This window comes from Sturnus vulgaris, chromosome 3 (assembly GCF_052056855.1).
Source record: "Sturnus vulgaris isolate bStuVul1 chromosome 3, bStuVul1.hap1, whole genome shotgun sequence".
Classification (NCBI taxonomy): Eukaryota; Metazoa; Chordata; class Aves; order Passeriformes; family Sturnidae; genus Sturnus; species Sturnus vulgaris.
Genome location: NC_142245.1, coordinates 84,530,439 through 84,550,290, shown reverse-complemented (window position 1 = coordinate 84,550,290; position 19,852 = coordinate 84,530,439). Strand labels below are relative to the sequence as shown.

General features: G+C 37.2%; 1 protein-coding gene across 6 annotated transcripts in view; it reads right to left on the bottom strand.

Moving 5' to 3' along the window:
• Nucleotides 1-9,026: 9,026 nt before the first annotated feature.
• Nucleotides 9,027-19,852, bottom strand: part of COL12A1 (collagen type XII alpha 1 chain) — a 98,196-nt gene continuing 87,370 nt past the window's right edge. For 4 of the 6 annotated variants that reach the window (XM_088162152.1, XM_088162153.1, XM_088162151.1 and 1 more), the window contains 6 exons: nucleotides 16,857-16,892; nucleotides 16,683-16,749; nucleotides 14,857-15,045; nucleotides 13,756-13,824; nucleotides 12,612-12,782; nucleotides 9,027-10,173 (listed from right to left, as the gene is read on the bottom strand). In XM_088162152.1, coding sequence (XP_088018278.1) covers nucleotides 9,992-10,173; nucleotides 12,612-12,782; nucleotides 13,756-13,824; nucleotides 14,857-15,045; nucleotides 16,683-16,749; nucleotides 16,857-16,892 — 714 coding nt within the window. In that variant the 3' untranslated portion in view covers nucleotides 9,027-9,991. Of the gene's footprint in view, nucleotides 10,174-10,524; nucleotides 12,194-12,611; nucleotides 12,783-13,755; nucleotides 13,825-14,856; nucleotides 15,046-16,682; nucleotides 16,750-16,856; nucleotides 16,893-19,852 lie in introns of those variants that run through there. The other 2 variants (XM_014870217.2, XM_014870215.2) reach the window with 2 other exon arrangements.

The following is a 19,852-nucleotide window of genomic DNA, read 5'->3' as shown; positions in this document are numbered from 1 at the left end:
AGGGAATGAGTTTACTGTAGCTATGGATGGCAAAGTAAACTAACAAGTCCTCTATATGCATGCTCATGGAAGCCTCACCATGAGTCCTTACGTGGAAGGAATTCCTGGAAACATGACCATTTCATTTAAATTAAGGCTGCACAGATGCCCATGTTAACCCGAGGTGCATCTGAAGATGGGGAGTTACAAGTCACCTCCCATTCTAAGTATTCAGAATACTGAGATGTATTAATGTGGTAGACCTCAGCAAAAACTGCTGTCTTACTCTGCTATCATAGGGCTCAGCACCATCACAGCACAGCCAGACAGGCTTCTTTAAAAATCTGGTTCATGTCTGAAACCAGAGTATAGCCAGTCCCAGTGCCAAACAGAAGCTGAACTTTCCGGGAAAAAAAAACAACAATAACTTAACTCAGGGTACTGCAACCTATTGAAAATCTGGCCATAATTAATGAAATTCCATGCTGATCCATTTCCAGAGAGCTTATTAAAGGCAAAACTCGATTGGTTTGGAAGGAATTTGTTCTTTCTCCAGTGGAATTTCCACCACACTGAGATGTGGCTTTTCCCACAGTACAATGCACAATGCTACTAATGTTACAGGATAACCATAGTCCAATGTGAGGTGCCAAAAGACTGCATACTAAGTGAGACATGTTGGTTGTAAAATTTGGCTGCCAAAGCTGAGCTGATTCATTCAGCTTTAGAAATATGTATCCTTTTGCAGCAATTTGTGTAGGTTTGCAACCTGGAGAAAGACTAGCGAGGATAAGATCCCATACAGCTTATAAAGGAAGGTGAATTTTAAACTGGAAAAAAATGCCATACAATACTGGTAGAAAAGTAAGATATTCCCAGCTGTTGTAGCTGGAGCCATTCATAAAACTGCAAAAGCAAAATCAGTTGTATATGAGAAACATGTATATAAGACATGGCAGTGAATATACAACTTATGAATCACACAGCACATTTTATTGTAATGATCATAATTTGTCATAATGATAATAATTTATAATTCTATTCACTCTGTTTACACAGAATGCAAAGCAAGGCGGGGGGGAAGCCATTTACATGTGAAATATAAGCTATTTGGATCTTCTGGGGTGCTAAAAGCACAGTTGACTACACTTTCTTAATTTTCCATGTAGTGGAGTGTCTAGGTAACATAGAAGCATCCTTCCAAAAGGAAGACTATTTTAATGAAATTTAGGGTAAGTTACCACAAAACCAATACATTATATTCTGACCTACATACATTTTTGAAGCTTTGCAATACATGCACAAAGTCCAACAAAGATATCTGACAGGTAACAAAAATAAGGGAGATCTGCTTTTTTTGGCCACTTCTAGGTAAGACCTATACCTTGATCTGAAATGAAACTTTTTTTGCACACATCCATCCAAAATATTTTTTACCCTCCAGAATTTCTAAGTGCAGTTTGAACACCACCGCACCTTATGAGACCACCTTAGAAGTACTTTTAAGAATGAATTAATAATATATTTTGGTTTTGAAACCTCAAGAATTCTTTATGTACTCCAATGTGCAAGATAGATCTATTAAAATACATTTTATTACTATGCAGAGAAGGAAAAACTCTTCTTGTGATACATAATCATATATATATATATATATATACACACATATATAGCTGTAATATTACCCATTCACCTCTGTGCAAGAGACATAGAATGATTCAGAACTAAGAAAATAATTCTTTTTCATGTAAAAGAGAAATTCAAAATTATAAGTTACAAGTCTGAGTAATGCAGTTCGACTGAGTCTGAGACATCAAAAATGGACTGAATCTGTCACACAGCTGAATGAGTAGGGTTGTTAAAGAAAATCTTTATTTCAGGAAATCATTAATATTGCTCCTGACACAGTGAGTGTTTGGTTGAAAGATTATAATTTATGTCTCATTTTAATGCCTTTCTAATTGGTACTAATTTCAATGAGACTTGTCTAAAATATCTATTTATAAAAACTGCCTGTGACTTTTATCCATTCTACATTTCTATTTCTATCCATTCTATTTCTGGTACTGGTACTGGCACATAAGGTAGGATATAGGTATCATTCACATTTCTAACACATTCCCTTTTGAAAAAAACATCACATTCTGCTTCCAATTTCTATAATTTTAGAATATGCAGAAATTGTGTCTGTGTATTGTCTGCCAGAAAGGGATGGTGAGTTTATCTTAAAGTGTAGGCCTTTTCCTTCTTTTTCTATATTTCTGTAGATCATCAGCTAAAATCTTCACCATTTTTCCCAGTAAATCTCAATTAATCACAGCACAAAGCATTGCCTTAAATGATGCATCTCATTCAGTGTCTATAGTTCAAGTATTATATGTGCAATATCTCAGTTCCTAATTTAGTCCACTTCTCTGTTTCCAGCAAAGGCCTCATTTTCATCATTATTTAGAGACAAAACTCATTCTCTTCCATCCCTCCAGCACACTCTGGTGCACTGAGTCACGTTCCAGTGTCAACAGCCACTGTCCCTCCTAGCACACCTTCAGCCTTAGTAGGAAGAGCCCACACAGACCTCCTTAGGGACAGGTTTGGTACAGTTTTAGACCCAGCTGGATGAAGGAATAGTCCTGGTGATGACCATTTCAGGATTTCACAAAGTAAATATTGTTAATGCACTGCATGAGCAGAAAATGGTATTTTCAGAGATAAATGCTGAGCCTGACTGTCCTTTCCAAACAAACGTGGGGGGCTCCCCACCCTCCTGTGCTCCAGGATGCCATTTCAGCCCAGCCTGGGGCCAGCAGCCCCTGCCCCAGCACTGTTATGAATTATCAAACACTTAAATTTTGTACCACTGTCTAAGGAAATCTTTTGATCTTTACTGTACATTTAAACATCTTTCTCTTCAAATTTCTGAAAGCTTCCTATTTCACTAGGAAATTTCTTGCCTCATTGTGGGGAAGCAAGTGCCATAAAAGGAAGACACGGTTTTCAGACATGTATTTGAGAAACTGGACATATACAGGAAATGTTTGATGCTGTTTTGACTTTTGGTGCTGTTTTGACTTTTGCTGCTACTGAAAACAGATCAGTTCAGGAGACTGAGAAATATAACTGCAGGATACTACCTTAGAGGATGCACTGCCTGGGGTTTTACAGTCTACAGGCATCTTCTGTCAAATATACTGTACACAAGGGCACTGCCAAATAACAACAGAGAGTATTCATGGTATTCTGAAGAACTGCCAAAGAAAACAAGCCTGCAGATTACACTTTATTTGATGTTATGCTGACATTTTTCACATGAACAGGGTTTCTGGAACTGAAAATTAAAGGATAAACATCTAAGAATAGATTCTAGGCCAGGATTCCTGCTTTCTATTCAAACCTTGGTTATGGTTTTATATCTTTGCTTATTTACTCATAATGCAAAATAATGTTAAGATTAAAAGCCATTGTAGTTATAAGAACATTATTTCCCACTGTTTTTCAGTGCACCAAAAAAAGTACTTTCGTTCCTTGGAATTGCATAGAAGTAATAGATTTTGGTTAAAATCATGTCTTGAACCATCTCGCTTCACAGCTCACAACTATCTAAAGCTATTTATAAGAAGAAAATAATATAATTTACCCAGGAGACTTCTCAATTGTTAGTCTATCATAACAGGAGTGTAAAAGCTGGAAGAGGTCTAACAGTTTAAAAAGATACAGGGAGACTTGGAAAGGCCAGTACTCATACAAGTGTCACCTATAAGGAACCCTAAAGCTGTCTGTCCAATCCCCTGCTTTGGAGTTCTGGATGCAAGATGGGTAATAGCAAAATGCAAGTCACATGGAGTACATGATTCAGGAATCCTAGAGACTTTCTTAATCTTTTGTTAATATACTGCCAGAAAAATAACAAGTAAACAAGAGCTTGGAATAGCAGGAGGGCAGAGGGAGTGGATGACAGCAGAGGGATTCCTTCCTGTCAGGCTAAACAAGCCCAACTCTGCACTCACCAGGTGCTCCAGCCCCGGGACCACTTTGGTGTTCCTCAGATGAACTAGCTGAAACATGTCCTTAACCTTCACATTTCCTGGAGCTAAACAGGCAGGAGTCCTTCGTCGTGGGGCACAGCACATAAGCTTCAGGAAGGAAAGAGGGCGTGGAAGAAGGGAAGGAACACCTTGCCAGGCATGACATATTGGCATAACATGAGAGACAAAAGCAGTCCTGCACAGTGTACAGTAATTTTAGTTACTTTGCTCTGTTCAGTGTCGTGAACAGAACCCAAAGCTGCAGACACTGAATAAAGTGTTGCAATTTTCCAGTAGAGCTTGCTACAAGGCATAAACATCACGGCACTAAAACTGATAAACGTCTCACTTTTTTTTTTTTTTTTTTTCAGTTTGGCAGCTGCAAAACCAGTATTACTCAAGGTATTTATCAGTTTTATATACTTCTGCTTATCCCAGACAGGAATACGTTTTTCTTTTCACAATGCTGGAGTTCTGGTTTTTGCTCAGATACCAATAATTCTGGTGAAGTTCATGACAGTAGGCCCTGGATATGTTCCCTCTCTAATGGAAAAAGAGACAGCTTTTGTTTTCTTCTTTCTGGTATTTCCTGTGCATCTGAAGGTTTTCTACTTTCATTACAGATGAAGGAAGAAAATACATCTCCTTCAGTATTTTTAACTTCTGAACTTTACCAGGATAACATGCTCTGAAAATGAGAAACAGAAAGTATTTTATTTCTTCTCTGTTCCATTTTCATTGATTTGTTCAATATTTAATATTATAAAAAATAATCTTTGTAGTGACTTGGAAGATATCTTAAGGCTGGTTAAAGAGGCCAAGTTATTAAGGCCATATTGCTTTCTGAAACTTGGAGACCAATGGATGTCTCAAAGTAAGCACCCAGAAATGTCATGCTCTTAAAACTTTAGGAATTCTTGAAAATCCAGTGAGTAGATTGCATCAGCCCAGGAAGTAATAAATATGAGCTGCACAAAGAAAACGTGCAGTGCAATTACAGTGGTAATGAATAAAAACCTCAAGACATCCTGGACTGCCTATAAAGGAATGACCAACAAGGGGAGTCAAACTGGGCACAAAACTGGTTTTTTTTACAAACAATTCAGAAACAAACAGGAGCATTCAAGGATGAAGAAATTCATAACCACAAATGTGACACAGAAATGAAACTGAGACCAGTGCTTGTGTGGCAGCTCGATATAATCGTGCTGCATTTCCTCATCAAAAAGCAAATCTCTGATTACTAAGGGCTTTCTAAATCTCCAAGCTTAGGGAACAGATTGGTTCACTCAAAGCAGGACTACAAATGCAACTTCATTAAATTTGATGGAAAAAAACATAGCTGATCATACAGGAGAATTTCTCAGTCACTCTCTGAGGTGTAACTGTCGTAATTAGCTCAAGGATTGCACAAAAGAACAAAAACAAGAAGGTGGAAACATATTAAGCATAAATCAATAAAAATGCAACTGAGCATTTTTTTTCAGATGCCAAGAATGCATTAGCACTAAAATCACTATTGTATTCTATTCTTCTTAGCTGAGTGTCATCTAAGAAATTTTCACATCTGGAGAAGCACTCAAGAGAATTTCTTTAAATCCTCAACTCCTTTTCCAGAATGTGAAAGTAAGCATTTTTTAACTAGTTGATCAAAGCAAAACTGTGAGGCCTTCTGCAGGATACTGAAGGAAATAACCCCTTTATTAGAAGCTGTGTTTTCTTGTTGGTATGATCTTTTTTACTTTGAAGACCAGAAATACAACTACCTTCATATAAAAGAAATTATACAAAAGGTGTTCATTCATATTTAAAAACTGACATGAAAACAATTTATATTTTCACAGTGCCACATCTTCCTAAAACGTTTTCCCATTCTTAGCTGTGGTCTGAGCTGCAGTCAAAAAATGCCAACACATTTCACTTCATTACAGCAAGGGACAACCTCAAGAATTATATACCTTCTTTAATGTGTTTTCCACAGAAAGATATTTTTTTGGAACTTGCTAATAAGAATTATTGCCTTTAAGCTCTATGGAGACTGATCAATTTATCACTAATATATATATATTTTACTTTTTTAATGCAAAGAGAGGGCTTCATGGGAACAAAGATCAACTGCATGTGTTGTTTTTGAAACCCTTTGTGTCTGGCCAAATCAGTTATTTTCCTTTTATCTTCTTCTTTTATAAGTCTCTCTGTGCAGTCAGCACTAGGGCATTCAACAGACTACTGCAAAACCACAGCAAAAGTAAAAATGAAGGACAGCACTCTCACATCCTTTCCTTTGCTCCATTGTTGCCCACTATTGCACGAAGATTTCAGCAGTGATGCATTACCACAATATTCAGCCTACATAAATCAGTAACATTGCCTGGGTATTTTTTCAGTTTTGCTATCTATGCTATCAGAAATGCAAAGAGCTTGCTCTGCGAGCAGGAGGCCTGTGGAACAAAGATTCTCTTCATTAAACTCCTCTCTGCAAATACAGAATCACAAAATCACAGAGTCACAGAATGGGTAAGTTTGAAAGAGATCACAGCAGGTCATCTGGTCCAACCTCCCTGCTCAAACAGGGTCATCCCAGAGCACAGGACACAGAATTGTATCCAGATGTTTCTTGAATACCTCCACACCCTCTCTGGGAAATCTGTTTCAGTGCTCAGTCATTCACAAGTAAAGCATTTCTTCCTTATATTCAGATGGAACTTCATGTGCATCAGTTTTTGCCCATTGCCTTTTGTCCTGTTGCTTGGCATCACTGCTCAGAGCCTGGAAACATCCTCTTGACACCCTCCTTTCAGGTACTGACAGAGTTTGATGAGGTCCCCTCTCAATCGTCTCTTCTCGAGGCTGAACAGGCTCAACTCCCTCAGCCTATCAAGTGCTTCATGCTGATTTCAAGCAAGCAGCAGCCCTTTCCCACCTGGTTGCTTGTATCCACAGCTTTTGCCAAAATGAAGGGAAATGTATATGCAATTAAAATTCAGCTTTCAAACAGTTTCTTTCTTTCAAACTGCCAGGCTATGTAAACTGCTCAGTTGTATATGAGATATTCAGGAACTGAAATTTGTTTGTATTTGCATTGAATCTGTATTTTACCAGGATTTATTTGGCTCACCTTTGCAACAGCTTTCCCAGAAGTGTCATCAGTAGCCCTACCACCTCCTCAGAGTCATTCCCCTGAGAATTCCTGGAAATAAGTTTTCTTCTTTGTTGGCCTCAAATAGTAAACACTCGTTTATAAGCTGCCCAAACATCTAAAGTATTTTCTTCATATTCTGGATGGGCCAGTGAAAGTTCTTTTTGCTTCAAAATGTAGTCAGAAATCTCATGTCAAACAGGTGAAAGAAGTGTTAACCAGCTTTGGAGACTGTGGGGACTTTTAAATTAAACATAAATGCTTATCAGAACTTATCTCAAGTACACAGATGGTCACAACTCATACTTTGCAATTCTGTGCCTGTAGGGAGCACACAACCTAGAGCTTACATCTACCCTGCAGATCTGTGAGCAGAATTTTGTCCCTAAAAAATTACTGATTACCAATAAGCTCAAGTTTCATTGAATGTTTAAATATTTCAGGCCACCAGATAATTAAATAGTGGCATCTCTATTAAGATTGATATCAATAAAGAACACAAAAAAGCCACAAGGCATCCTTGGCAAGTATTTGGTGTATTTTGTGAAGAAATAAAAAATTATTTAAAATATATGCTTTAAAAAAGGTACAAAATTCTGTTTAGAGGACAGAAAGGAGTCTTTTCAATGAAGATATGGGCATCTAACAAAATATGTCCTAGAGACAATGCCAGAAAAAGACAGATCAATGCAAGATATCATTATTTTTAAATACAATTCAGATAAACCTTTTACTCACTTCTCTAAATTTCTTTCAGTATCTTTTTCTGCCTGACTCATGCCTTTCTTTATTGTACATGAAACTGCAGGACACATTTTTAATACTCGACTCTGAACACTTAGAAAAAAGCATAAAGGATTATTAGCTTTGATTCTCCTTCCTCAGTTCAACCCAGAATTAGTCTCTCCCACTCCAAAAGACATGTGGATGTAATCAGGGTCACTCTTTGAAATGCCATTTGTTTGCATTTCATTCCACTGATAACCAGTCAGGCAGTCTATGGAGTTGTGGACGATTTCCATTTGAGGACACTAAAATTTGCCATGCAGCTTCCAGTGCAGAGTAAGATTCAGTGATCAGGAAGCCAGCCTGCACATCTAGCTTCACTTCTGTGACAGATGATCCTAAGAAACATAGCTCCAGCTTTCCCAGTTATGTCAAAAGGCTTTGCTCCAAGTCCTACAGCAAAAGCCATTTCTACTTATCAGCAAGACAGCTGAGACACCGTGGAATAGAAGGGTCACCACCAGTCCACTCTCTCCTCCTCAGGTAGCAAGTAACTCTTCTGGCCCACTGCGGTTCTTTCCCAAATCACTCTTATCACCCTCTGTAGCTAAAGCTCCACCAGCCACCACTGATCAGAGCTCGTGTGAGCACAGAAGATCTCCCAAGCAGGGAGGAGCCAGCTCTTGTACAGTGCCAGAAGGATGGAACTGGGCAGACGCCACATCCCGTTTCCTCAAGCAAGCTGTTGGTTAATGTCAGTGCTGCCACAATGTCACAGCACACCAGCAATTAGAGGCTGCATAGCTTTAGGCACTCTGCAGTTCAAGTAGTTCCTCAGGTGGAAAGTCTCTCTCTCTCTCTGCAGCAGCCATCCACCAGAAATCCCTCAAAAGACAGCAATTAATCCTCACAGTCCATCTCATTTTCCTCACCAAAAGCCTTGCAGGCCGAATTTCCTAAAAGTTATTCAAATCTCAGACAGAGGAGGCACCTCCTGCTTTCATCCCACACCTCTAGCCACCACAGCCCAAATATCTATTAGACTGTTCCAACTCTAATTAATTTTTGATACCTGGCATTTCCAGATTATTGAGAAAATAACACTAATACAATACAAATATATCAGTCCCACAATGCCTTTCAAGAAACGAATAGACACATACATTTTCAGTAGTTTTATTGAAAAATGCCTCTTTCATTTCAGAAATAAATAATATAAGGCAGTGAAATTCACAATTTGCAGTTAAAATATAAAAGCAGCAATTCTATATCCATAGTCTTGCAAACAATTTCCAACTGCTTTTGGTAACTAAGAAACATTGTATTCTGAAAAAAAAAATCCATACTAAATATACAACATAAACATGCAATTCCATCTCTGCAGGATTGACTGCACTTTGGCATAAATGTAACTGTGTTTACAAACAAGGAGATTTCAGGCATTATTAAACTGTATCCAGTTGATACAATGATTTCAGCTACTTAATGGTTGTGGTGTTTAGAGGAGATGTATAAGAGCAGTATATGCTCTGCAGATTGTAACTCAGAATAGAAGAAAATTAGAATGATACTGGAAGGAGAGGGAAATTTTTGGTTCTTTTTAACTAGATATTGCAGACCTGTGATCTGACTGAATTGAAAACATGCATTTGAAAAAGAAGAAAAATGTAGAGCTAAAGCAGACAGTCCTTAGGAAATTTGCAACAGCTCTGTGGTTATTTTTGCTTTGAAATTTGGTTTTCTTTTTTTTTTTTTTTTTTTAATGTATTTATTTTTACATTATTTTAATGAAAAGGCAGCACTGGGATAACTGAATGCGCACCTTAATCTGTATGCAACCACTATAAGCAACAGTATTTTACAAGCATTTCCAGAGCAACATGAAGTGTTTGGGTACACACATTGCTATCCCCACATAAGCAAGATACAAAACAGGGTGTGTCTGATATGAAAAGACCAGAGAGCCTTATTGCAAAAGAAACAATGCACTCTCCCTGTGTGTATCTGCAAATGGAAGCACAGCAAAAAAAAAAACCAAAAAAAAAAAAAAAAAAACACAAAACAAAACAAAACAAAAAACCAAACCACCAATCAAAAAAAGACCCCCAAACAAGACACAGATCTTTTACGGTTTTGTTTTTGCCTTTCTTGACAGTGATCTTTTCCAGCGCATGTGCTCAGGGTATTCTGGTGAATGCATTTCAACTCCATAGTCCTCATACTCGTCCTCTCTCCTTTCTGACTCCATAGGTACTATAAAGGGTTCACCTTCAGGCTGATAGGGTCCACTTTCAGGCACGTATGGTTCTGGTTGAAAATAGTTGTCCGATTGAACATAATAGTTATCGCATGTCTTTGAATCCACATATGCAATGAAAGTTAGTCTGTCTACGTAATGTTAGTTCAACCTTATTTTCACATAATAAATATATAAATAATTAGTTCACTGGGGGTATTTCTCAGTTATGCTCATGAATGCTTTTTGGCAGTAAAATAATAAAAGGTTTAAAATTCATCTTGAAAGGTTTTGTATTTATAATACACAAAACAGTGCAGAAAGAGTCATAAATTAGGCAAGGGACAAATCATGGTAAAACTATTAAAATAAAAACCAAACAAAACCAATAAAATAAAATAAAATTACTATTTTACAGCTACTTCAGTAAATCTAAATGTTGGTCTTTATTTTAAACTGCATAATTAATAGAAGACATGGAGCAGGTAAAATGAAGAGATGGGTTTGGCATATTCTAATTTTCTTTGAGAATGGGAAAGTAAGTGTAGACATAACTATCACCAGCGGCAATATACAGTACATGTCATTTTGTCGTGCTGTTCCTCGTAACAAACCGAGTTACAGCTGGTGCTTCAGGAACACCAAAAACTACAGCAAAACAGAAGAAAAATTATTATAAAACTTTGGTATTTATAACTGCAGTTACAGATCCAACAAGATTACAAATAAAAAGAGGTATATGCCCCAATTCAGACATGTTGGTAACAAGAAACAGACAGGTAGGTTTCACAAGTTGTCAAAGATGTTATTCTGGCATACAGCAAGCAGCAGCAGGCTTTTATGCAAAAGTATCACGTAGAGTTGTTAACAGATTTTAGTGGATACAGTCCCATACAAATCATCTACAAGCCACAATTAGTTTACTATTTACATAAGTTATTTCTCATTTTCCAGGTTAAATCTGTCTCTCTTCTAATGGCATTACCTTTGCTGGTTAGTAGTTTTACAAGCCTCCTTCGCCACTGAGGTTTTTGGTGGTCTAGGTCTTTTTAAAAAAAGAAAGACTGTCTATTTTATTATTGAAATGCAACAGGCTTAATGAATTGACGTCACTGTCCTTTATCTCACTCATGAGTTATGTTAGTAAAAGTATCTCCCCGTTCTATGAGGTCAACATGGTTCAAGAACCATATCCGTGGTGAAATATCCATACGGACTCATTCTCTAATAAGCACGTGCGCAAACATCTCAGAAACAGGATTTTCATGTATTCAAACTGTAAGCAGCACTGGCGACTTAGAAAATGTGTTAGCCGAAACCTGAAACAGGTCAAAGATGATGTTAGTCTTTTAAAAGTCCATCTGATGTGCAAAAACATACTTTCATCCAACTAAATACATAACAGTTAAGTCTTAGGCATATATTTATATATGTATACATAGCTGCTTGCTAGAAAGAACACTGCTGAATCACATGTACAATTTTCTTTATTTTTCATTTAAATAAGAATTTTTTGTGAGATCTGCACAACCACCTGGCTCTTTAACCAGTAGCACTGAATCTGCAAGTGTGTACATATATATATATATTCTTTTCTTTTTCTTTTCATGGATACATGCACAATTACACTAACAGCAAACCATATCCAATAGTAGTATCACATACACTAATTTTGAGATCTGGCAAGGCATACATATTAATTTGTTAACAATGCTGTGGTCCTGCAGGATACCCATGTTAAAATATATTAGAATCTTTCCAGTCAAAAAAATTGGTGGTCATTGAGACCCTTAATTTTAGTTCCAGAAGCAGCCTACTGCTTTGAGCTACATCACAAAGTGGAAGGCTTATATGACTCAGGGCTAATCAGAGACTCCATGGTGTTTAACTTGGTAGATATCATAGGACAGTGGTGCTTTTCAGTTGTCTGCACTGTTATCACCAAATGCATTTCCTTTGTGGAAAATTTTTATTTCAGGTATCAATTTTGTCTAAATAATCCTGATATGGCTCAAAAAGAGACACATGGAAACTGCCAACCACAGCATTCCTTTTATTTTTCAAGAGAAACATGGAGAATTCAACCTTGTTCTGAAGACGATTGGAAGGGGTGGTGATAGAGGGGGAAAAAAGAAGAGAAGAAATTGGTCACTTAAATCCTATTAGCAGCACTACCAGCTAGCTACCACCTACATTAAAAAAAAACAAAAACCAACAAAACAAAACAAAACAAAACAAAAACCAAGAAAAAACCCAAGACTACAATATACTACCCACTACTTCCTATTTAAAACAAACCATGCAAACATCAAATAATCCTACACCAAGTCTAAGTGGCTGCTCATATACCTGCACATTAGAGTGAGGCAGGCCTGCTCACTGCAACCATCTCCTCCTGACTCAGAATGTTCAGATTAGCAGGACTGTCTCATGTAAAGCAGCTCAATATGAACACCACAGCTGTGAAGGCTATTTAGGGCAAGTTAAGGTTAAGTCGTTCATGACATACCTGGGAATCCTTGGCCATTGTAAGGGATGCTAGCACACTGGGATGAATCACAATAGCCTGGTGGCCCTGGGGGACCCCGGATACCCGCATTCCCAGGACGGCCTGGTGGTCCTGGTGGTCCTCGTGATCCTGTGGAGCCTGGTGGGCCAGTTCTAGATTCTCCTTGTGGACCTAATTTTAGAATTGAGAGGGAGGTTGTTTTATTTAAGAGCCATCTTGATAAAACAGCTAGCAATACTTCTGTCTAGACTACACAGCCCAGGTTGTTTTTGGTGAGAGAGCACTCAGACTTTGTTGCTGTATGGGGGTCAACAGAAAGAAAAACAAAAGAAATCTAAAAATGTGACTCATCATGAGTTGTTTCCCTGTGTGTGGCTTATTTAAGTATTTATTCTTAGAAACTAATTTAGTAAGGTTTGAGCCAAGTAAGAAACATCAATGTGTTCTCTGGTTAATTTCCCCTTTGTCTAAGATATGATGATCTCAAGGGAAACTACCAGATTAGACAAGCACACTGGATTTCAATTAAAATATAGGAGTACATCAATTATACTGCCCAGTAGCCCCAGGGTAGAAACCAGTCTTATTATGGTTAGCAGAAAAGTAAAGCTTCAAGTAACTGGGGCTATAATTTGTTGCAAGCATATTATGGGGTAATGAAAAGCCATTTTAGCCTAGTAAACTACAAGCAGAAACAAGTGATGCAGCTGATTTATGCCAAGGCGTAAACAAAATTTCATAATGCAAAAACCAAAACTAAAAATCAAATCACCTGCATGTGGGAGTATTTTGTAGTCCACCAAGTAAAAAAAAACCCTAGGTACTACAAAAGAATTACCTGATAAGTCTTATGAAAAATATCTGTCAAATATTTGAGCAATGTATTTTCAAGAAACACATTTTCACATTAACAAGCAAGCCAGATGACTAAATAAAGAGATAAATACCTGTTAACCATATCCAAAAGTCTTTCTAAATTGCTATTTTTGTGGTGGTTTCCTACAAATGTATTAAACTCTAATACATGTCAAAAACATGAAGTGGGCAAAGAGTGTTCATTCACCATATCTAGTCTAGTTCTCTACGAAGAAATGCTTGCTTTTCTCCTACTTTTCTGTAATCTGATTAAACAAAAAATATTTACCAGGTGGTCCTGGCAAACCTCGTGGTCCTTGGGATCCAGTCCCTCTTTCACCTTTCTCTCCAGGGATTCCTACAGAATAATAAAAAGGCAATGAAAATCAAAGAAAGGAAACTACATCAACAGATATTTCTTCACACTCTCTCACTGACATTAATATTTACTTCCTATGATTTAATGCAGTAAGAGTGGTTAAAATTTATGTTCTACAGATGTCCAAATGTAAATTTGGGAAAATAATTTGGATATAAATATAGGAACCCAAGAATAAAATAGGATGTAGATGCAACTTAGCACGAATAAACTCTCTCAAACATAGAAAAGTTTTGAGACACTGAAACTTCAAAGAATCTTCTTATTTTAAACTATAATCACAAAGGTATGTTCAGTCTTGCATACTTCTACTATAAAGGATGGTTTACACTTTCCTAGGAATGGTTATAATAGAAAAAATTTTGAAATTCTTATGAATTCCTTGATTTTTTCCTAGCCTTTTCAAAGAGTCTATAAAATATATCCTTGAAAATATAGCGGTGAATCTGTGCTATAGTGGAGTAGTGGAAATAAGCCAAGGCCACAGAATAGTACACTACAAACACCCCATGTGACTGCAGGGATCCAAGATAGCCATAAAAGTAAGTTTACTCATACGTTCACATTGCTTCCCTCCCTCAGAATATTGTAAAGAGCTAGGGATGTTGATCTAATTCTTTAAAGTTCTACATTTTATACTTGCTAATGACTCATTTTCTCTCTTAATCAATGTTCTATTTTGCAAAGAGTTGTGTTACTCCAATCACTCTTTCAAGATGCAGCTGTTTAGTGCCAGAAGAGATCTGAGAACATTTGCTTTCCTGGGATATTATGTGGAAGTCTCAGATAGCAGCCAAAATGTTATACCAATTTGTATTTCATGAAACGTGAGCAAGAGAGAGACAGGAAAGCACTGATGTAGTCAGCCTTGTCCGTCAGTACACCAGTGTCCCTCAGGCAATCCAACTGGCCTAGCAGGGCTTCCTAGTGTGACAGGGCAAAGGGAGCAGACTGCTCCTCTGGCAGCCTCTGCACTGTGCCCGCAGTACAGCTGCCTTGGAATTTATTCACCTCTTTCACCAGGTGGTCCTTGAACCCCAGGAGGTCCTGGGAATCCAGGTCTTCCTCCAGGTCCAGGTTCTCCTCTTGTCCCAGCAGCTCCTGGTGGACCAGGTGGACCTGGTGGTCCTGGCTGGTTCCGGTTTGAATAATAATCATTGGGGATTTGATTCAGCATTTGATTGAACCGGCTCATTTGACCTTCAAAAGAAAAGAAAAATGTGAAATGAGTGAAAATCTTTTATCAGAGTGGGAAGGAATAAAATGTTATCTCTCTTAATTAAATCCTATTCTTGTTCCCATTCAATAAATTAGTACAGATTAATTAGAAAGACTTAAGATGATGTCTGATAAGAAGGCTGAACATAAACGGAGGATGGAGGGGGTCAGGGAGGAAAGGTATGGGAGCTTCTGGAAGTGACATTAGAAACATTATCATAGACCTATTAAAATCAAAAAAGAGGCAATTTTTTATGATTCCCTTAGAGTTCTATTTAGAAGTTGTTTTTACTCTGAAGAACAGAAAGAATTTGCTCCACTTTTAAAACTGTAGTATCACATTTCTACATACTTTCAGACCTCTGCAGCTACCACAGGCAATATAAATTAATAATTAAAATTATTAAATTATAAATTATATTAAAATTATTACAATAATTATAAATTAATACTATAAATTATTAATGTGAAGAGTTAGTAGCACAGTGGATGAAGTAATTTTCTTAAGCCTGTAGGATGCACAGGCTTGTACCTATATACCTTCTGCATTTGGGCAAATTTATTTCCCAAAAAAAAGGATGTGTGAACAAATGCAACATCATTTTGAAACTATGCAGGAAGGAAGCCTTAATGGAAAGATACATCTGATTAGTATGATGTGTCAGTCCTAGCATAACACTGAAGAGATCAGCTGAACACAAAAAAAATAAGGTGGGGATGCTCGAAGAAATGTTAAAAGATCTTGAACATGATATGCTTATTCATAAGCCTAACACATTCAAAAATGTACTTTACTTCGTCTGTGATGGCTAATTAATAGACATGTTTTTATTAGCTGCCATCACAGACATTTTAAAGGACATACTGTCCTCCTCCTTGTACACATGCACTCTTAGTGATCCAAAAGGCATATCTGTTTTCCTCAGTCAGCACTTACTCTTGTAATAGATACAATATTATAAACCAATTTGCCTCTGTCTTTCTTGGCAGGTCTAATGATAGCAAAAGCACTGCTTCAGAGTCAGAGAGAAAGTCTCTGTAGAGAGCAATTTCATGGGCTGCAGAGCTGCTCTATGTGGCAGTAGAGGACTGAAATTCAATTCAAAGTCCTTTTCCAAATAAGTATTGTTTCTACTTGCATAGCACCACTGATTCTGTGCACAGTATTTACCCAGCACTCATCTGTCTTTCCCTGCTGGCAAAGTACCTGCAGTAAACATCCTATTTCTCACTGATTCCCTTCTCTTGAAGATAATACGTGTTTAATGAGAAAATATATACTGATTTTATTGCAAAGATGAAGTAATTTTGGACCAAAATGACAAAGGGAATCTCATCAGAATGTTAAAATTGCATGTGTATTTCCAAAGGTCACAGATGAGTTCCATCTCAGCTTATTGTGTTACTCGGTGATTATCAAGCTAGCCTCTGGATCTGGCAAAAATTTGCTCCTACATTTTTTCCACCAAATCATTTGCAATGGACAGCTATGAGATTGGTCAAGTGCTTGACCTGTGCTCTGTGGCCAATATCTGTCACTGCAAATTTAAACCATTGTTTTCTCTTTTTAAGAAAGTAGTTAATTACTTGTATGGGATACAAAGCAGGCAACATTTTACCGTTTATCAGTTGTTCACAAACTTGTCTTGCAACTGCTCGCATCATGTTTTGAGAAGCAATATCACCCTAAATAATCAAATGCAAAAGAAGTGTTTCATTAGCAAGTGTCTGTACTTTTAAATATGTAGTGTTCAATTTTAAAATTATGAGAATTGACTTTTAAGCAGACTTACTCTGTCACCTTTTTCTCCCTTCATTCCAGGTGCACCCTAAAATAAATAAATAAAAATTAAGCAACTGAAGGATTATGTTATTTCATCCCAACTATAAGTTTGAGATGTGTTATTCCAGAAAAAGTTTTGAGTCGTTCAAGAAGAAAGATACAGTTCTCCTTGAACTTTTCATTTCAGAGATGCTAAAACAGGTGCCAGAAAAGAGTGGAGAAACAATGATCTTTTGTTTGTCATCAAACACACTAAAAATGCAGAAGAAAAAGATTTGAAGGAAAAATTCAACCTAGGACCAAAAAATGGATGTATCCTGACACTTTGGATCACACTGTCAATTTCAAAGTTGAATTTCTAGCACCATATTTCTGTAAATGGTCAATGGTCTTGTATGAGTAATATAAGACTATTTAATTTTAAGACAACTTATTACAGAAGGTATGTTAGGATGAATAACACATGTCAAGGAAGGGTAGCTGTCTTCTTGAATCCATATGAAAAGGATTCTATACTAAGTGGAGTTATCCAGAGATGACACAACAAGGAGAGAGTGCTTATTCTATTTATAACAACAGCTTCCCTCTTAATTTTCAACCATTTCTAGTCTTAAAAATGCCTCATAGAAGTCTTAGTTTGAGCTCCTTTATAATTACTAACATTTGCCAACTTTTCTCTAACACCACTTTCCATTTGCCTTTGAATAGTTTAGTGGTTGTGAGGTTTTCAGTTTTCAAGAGTACTATGTAAGAAGCAAACCAGAAGGACTGATTCTAATTTTTATACCTGTATGTGTATATGAAAAAGACCAGGAATAATAATGGGGCTTACATGGATTCATGAGTTCATATGGATTTTAATTTCTAGGCTAAATTACTACTTGAACATAAGGCATATTACAAAGGTGAAAGATCAGTTTGGTCATCTGCTGCTGTGCATGCCTCTCCACATAGTAACACACACATCCTGAGTGTTGCTGCTTTTTACACTGTAGTATTTCTTTAAGGGATCTATTTATCACCATTAACAAAGCAAAGGCCAAGTGTGGGCTGCAGCTGTTTCTCATAACATTCCTACAGTACCCGCAATTAATTTCAACAACAAGAAACACCAAATCATTCCACTGAGGTCACAGCAGACACCTCTCGAATGTGGTGACACTGTTTCATAGACCTCTATCCAGGGTTTGGGCAGACAAATGCCCTTGGGGTATGTCAGGGTGTGAACTTAGTGTGGTCTCTGAGCTTCTCTGCTGCAGAGTTGCACACACCTACCCTATGACATGCCACAGAAAATATGAGACAGTTCATCCATCACCGAGCTAAGTAGTTTTCGTATGGTACATTTACATCATGAATACCAGATCGTTCTTGCAAAATTAATTGTACAGACTAAAATGAAAGATTTAGAATGGTGACACCATAAATGTGCCATTGGAATAAATTATGCCACCAGTGAGGCAGCTGTTAATACGTACAAAATATATCCATGAAGCTGATGAATATCCTTTCCCTTCTGTCCTTTGCTTTTAATCTATATTTTTCTTACTCTGAGAAGTCCATGGGAAAATGTCTGTCTTTTAGTTTTAGCTTATTACAGCCACATGCTGAAACAGACTATGGACTTGTAAATGCCATACCATAAATAAATGGTAACAACTAAAACCATCAGGAAAATATGACATTTCTGTCTGTCATTCTCCAATAATTAATATTGTGGTAAATGATGATGTATTGAAGCTCTAAAAAACCTTAATTTGATTCCGAAATAAACAGACATTAACATCTCATTCATAAACTATTTCATGTACCTGAAACATCCATTGAACAGAACTGTAGTTTTTTTAATTGCACTAGTCTATTACATGAAAATCTGGGGGGGGGGGGGGGGGGGGCCGGAAATGGTAAAAAACTATTCATGCTTCTCTTTCTGTTTGAAACTTGCCAATGTTTCTATTTTGTGCAAGCACATTACTTTGAATTTATCAGTTGTATATATTTGTAATACCTGCTTGTTTTATTTTTATTCTTTCTAAGGCTTTCACAGTATGACCTTCTACCAGAAGCAAATAATACAGTACATCTTTTATTTATTCACTAGGTAAGCGCATGCATTATAAATCAGATTTCTCATCTACTGTCCTGAAAGTTACTTAAAATAACATATTCCAATTTGCTTGTCAGAACATTCACACACCAGAACTATAGAGAGGAGAGGAGAGGAGAGGAGAGGAGAGGAGAGGAGAGGAGAGGAGAGGAGAGGAGAGGAGAGGAGAGGAGAGGAGAGGAGAGGAGAGGAGAGGAGAGGAGAGGAGAGGAGAGGAGAGGAGAGGAGAGGAGAGGAGAGGAGAGGAGAGGAGAGGAGAGGAGAGGAGAGGAGAGGAGAGGAGAAGAGAAGAGAAGAGAAGAGAAGAGAAGAGAAGAGAAGAGAAGAGAAGAGAAGAGAAGAGAAGAGAAGAGAAGAGAAGAGAAGAGAAGAGAAGAGAAGAGAAGAGAAGAGAAGAGAAGAGAAGAGAAGAGAAGAGAAGAGAAGAGAAGAGAAGAGAAGAGAAGAGAAGAGAGAATTGTCTGGCTATTTTCAACTAGCCATGTTGGTAAGATAGGGAGTTGCTCTGGTAATGAAAGCACAACATTGTTCCAAAGTATTGACAACAAGGTCCCCCAGTGAGGAAAATTCTAATGCCATTCCTTCATTATAAGCAGTGCATGGTCAATTTTAAAATTCATTGAAATAAAATTAGCCTCATTTTTCAATTTGTGACCTTGCAAACATACACTGATTCAGTCTTGTGGCTGGAAGTCTATAGCTTATTTGAAACTAACTTTAAAATTTGAAGATTAGAGGCTAAATGGCCATGTTAACAATAAAGTGCATTTTCCACATGGATATTTTAGAAACAAATTTTCAAAAAAATAATTACAACTGCAATTACTGAGTTACTATTTGCACCTTCCTCCCACTTGGTTATATAGCTCTTAAATTTCAGCTTATTTTCTTTGAATAGA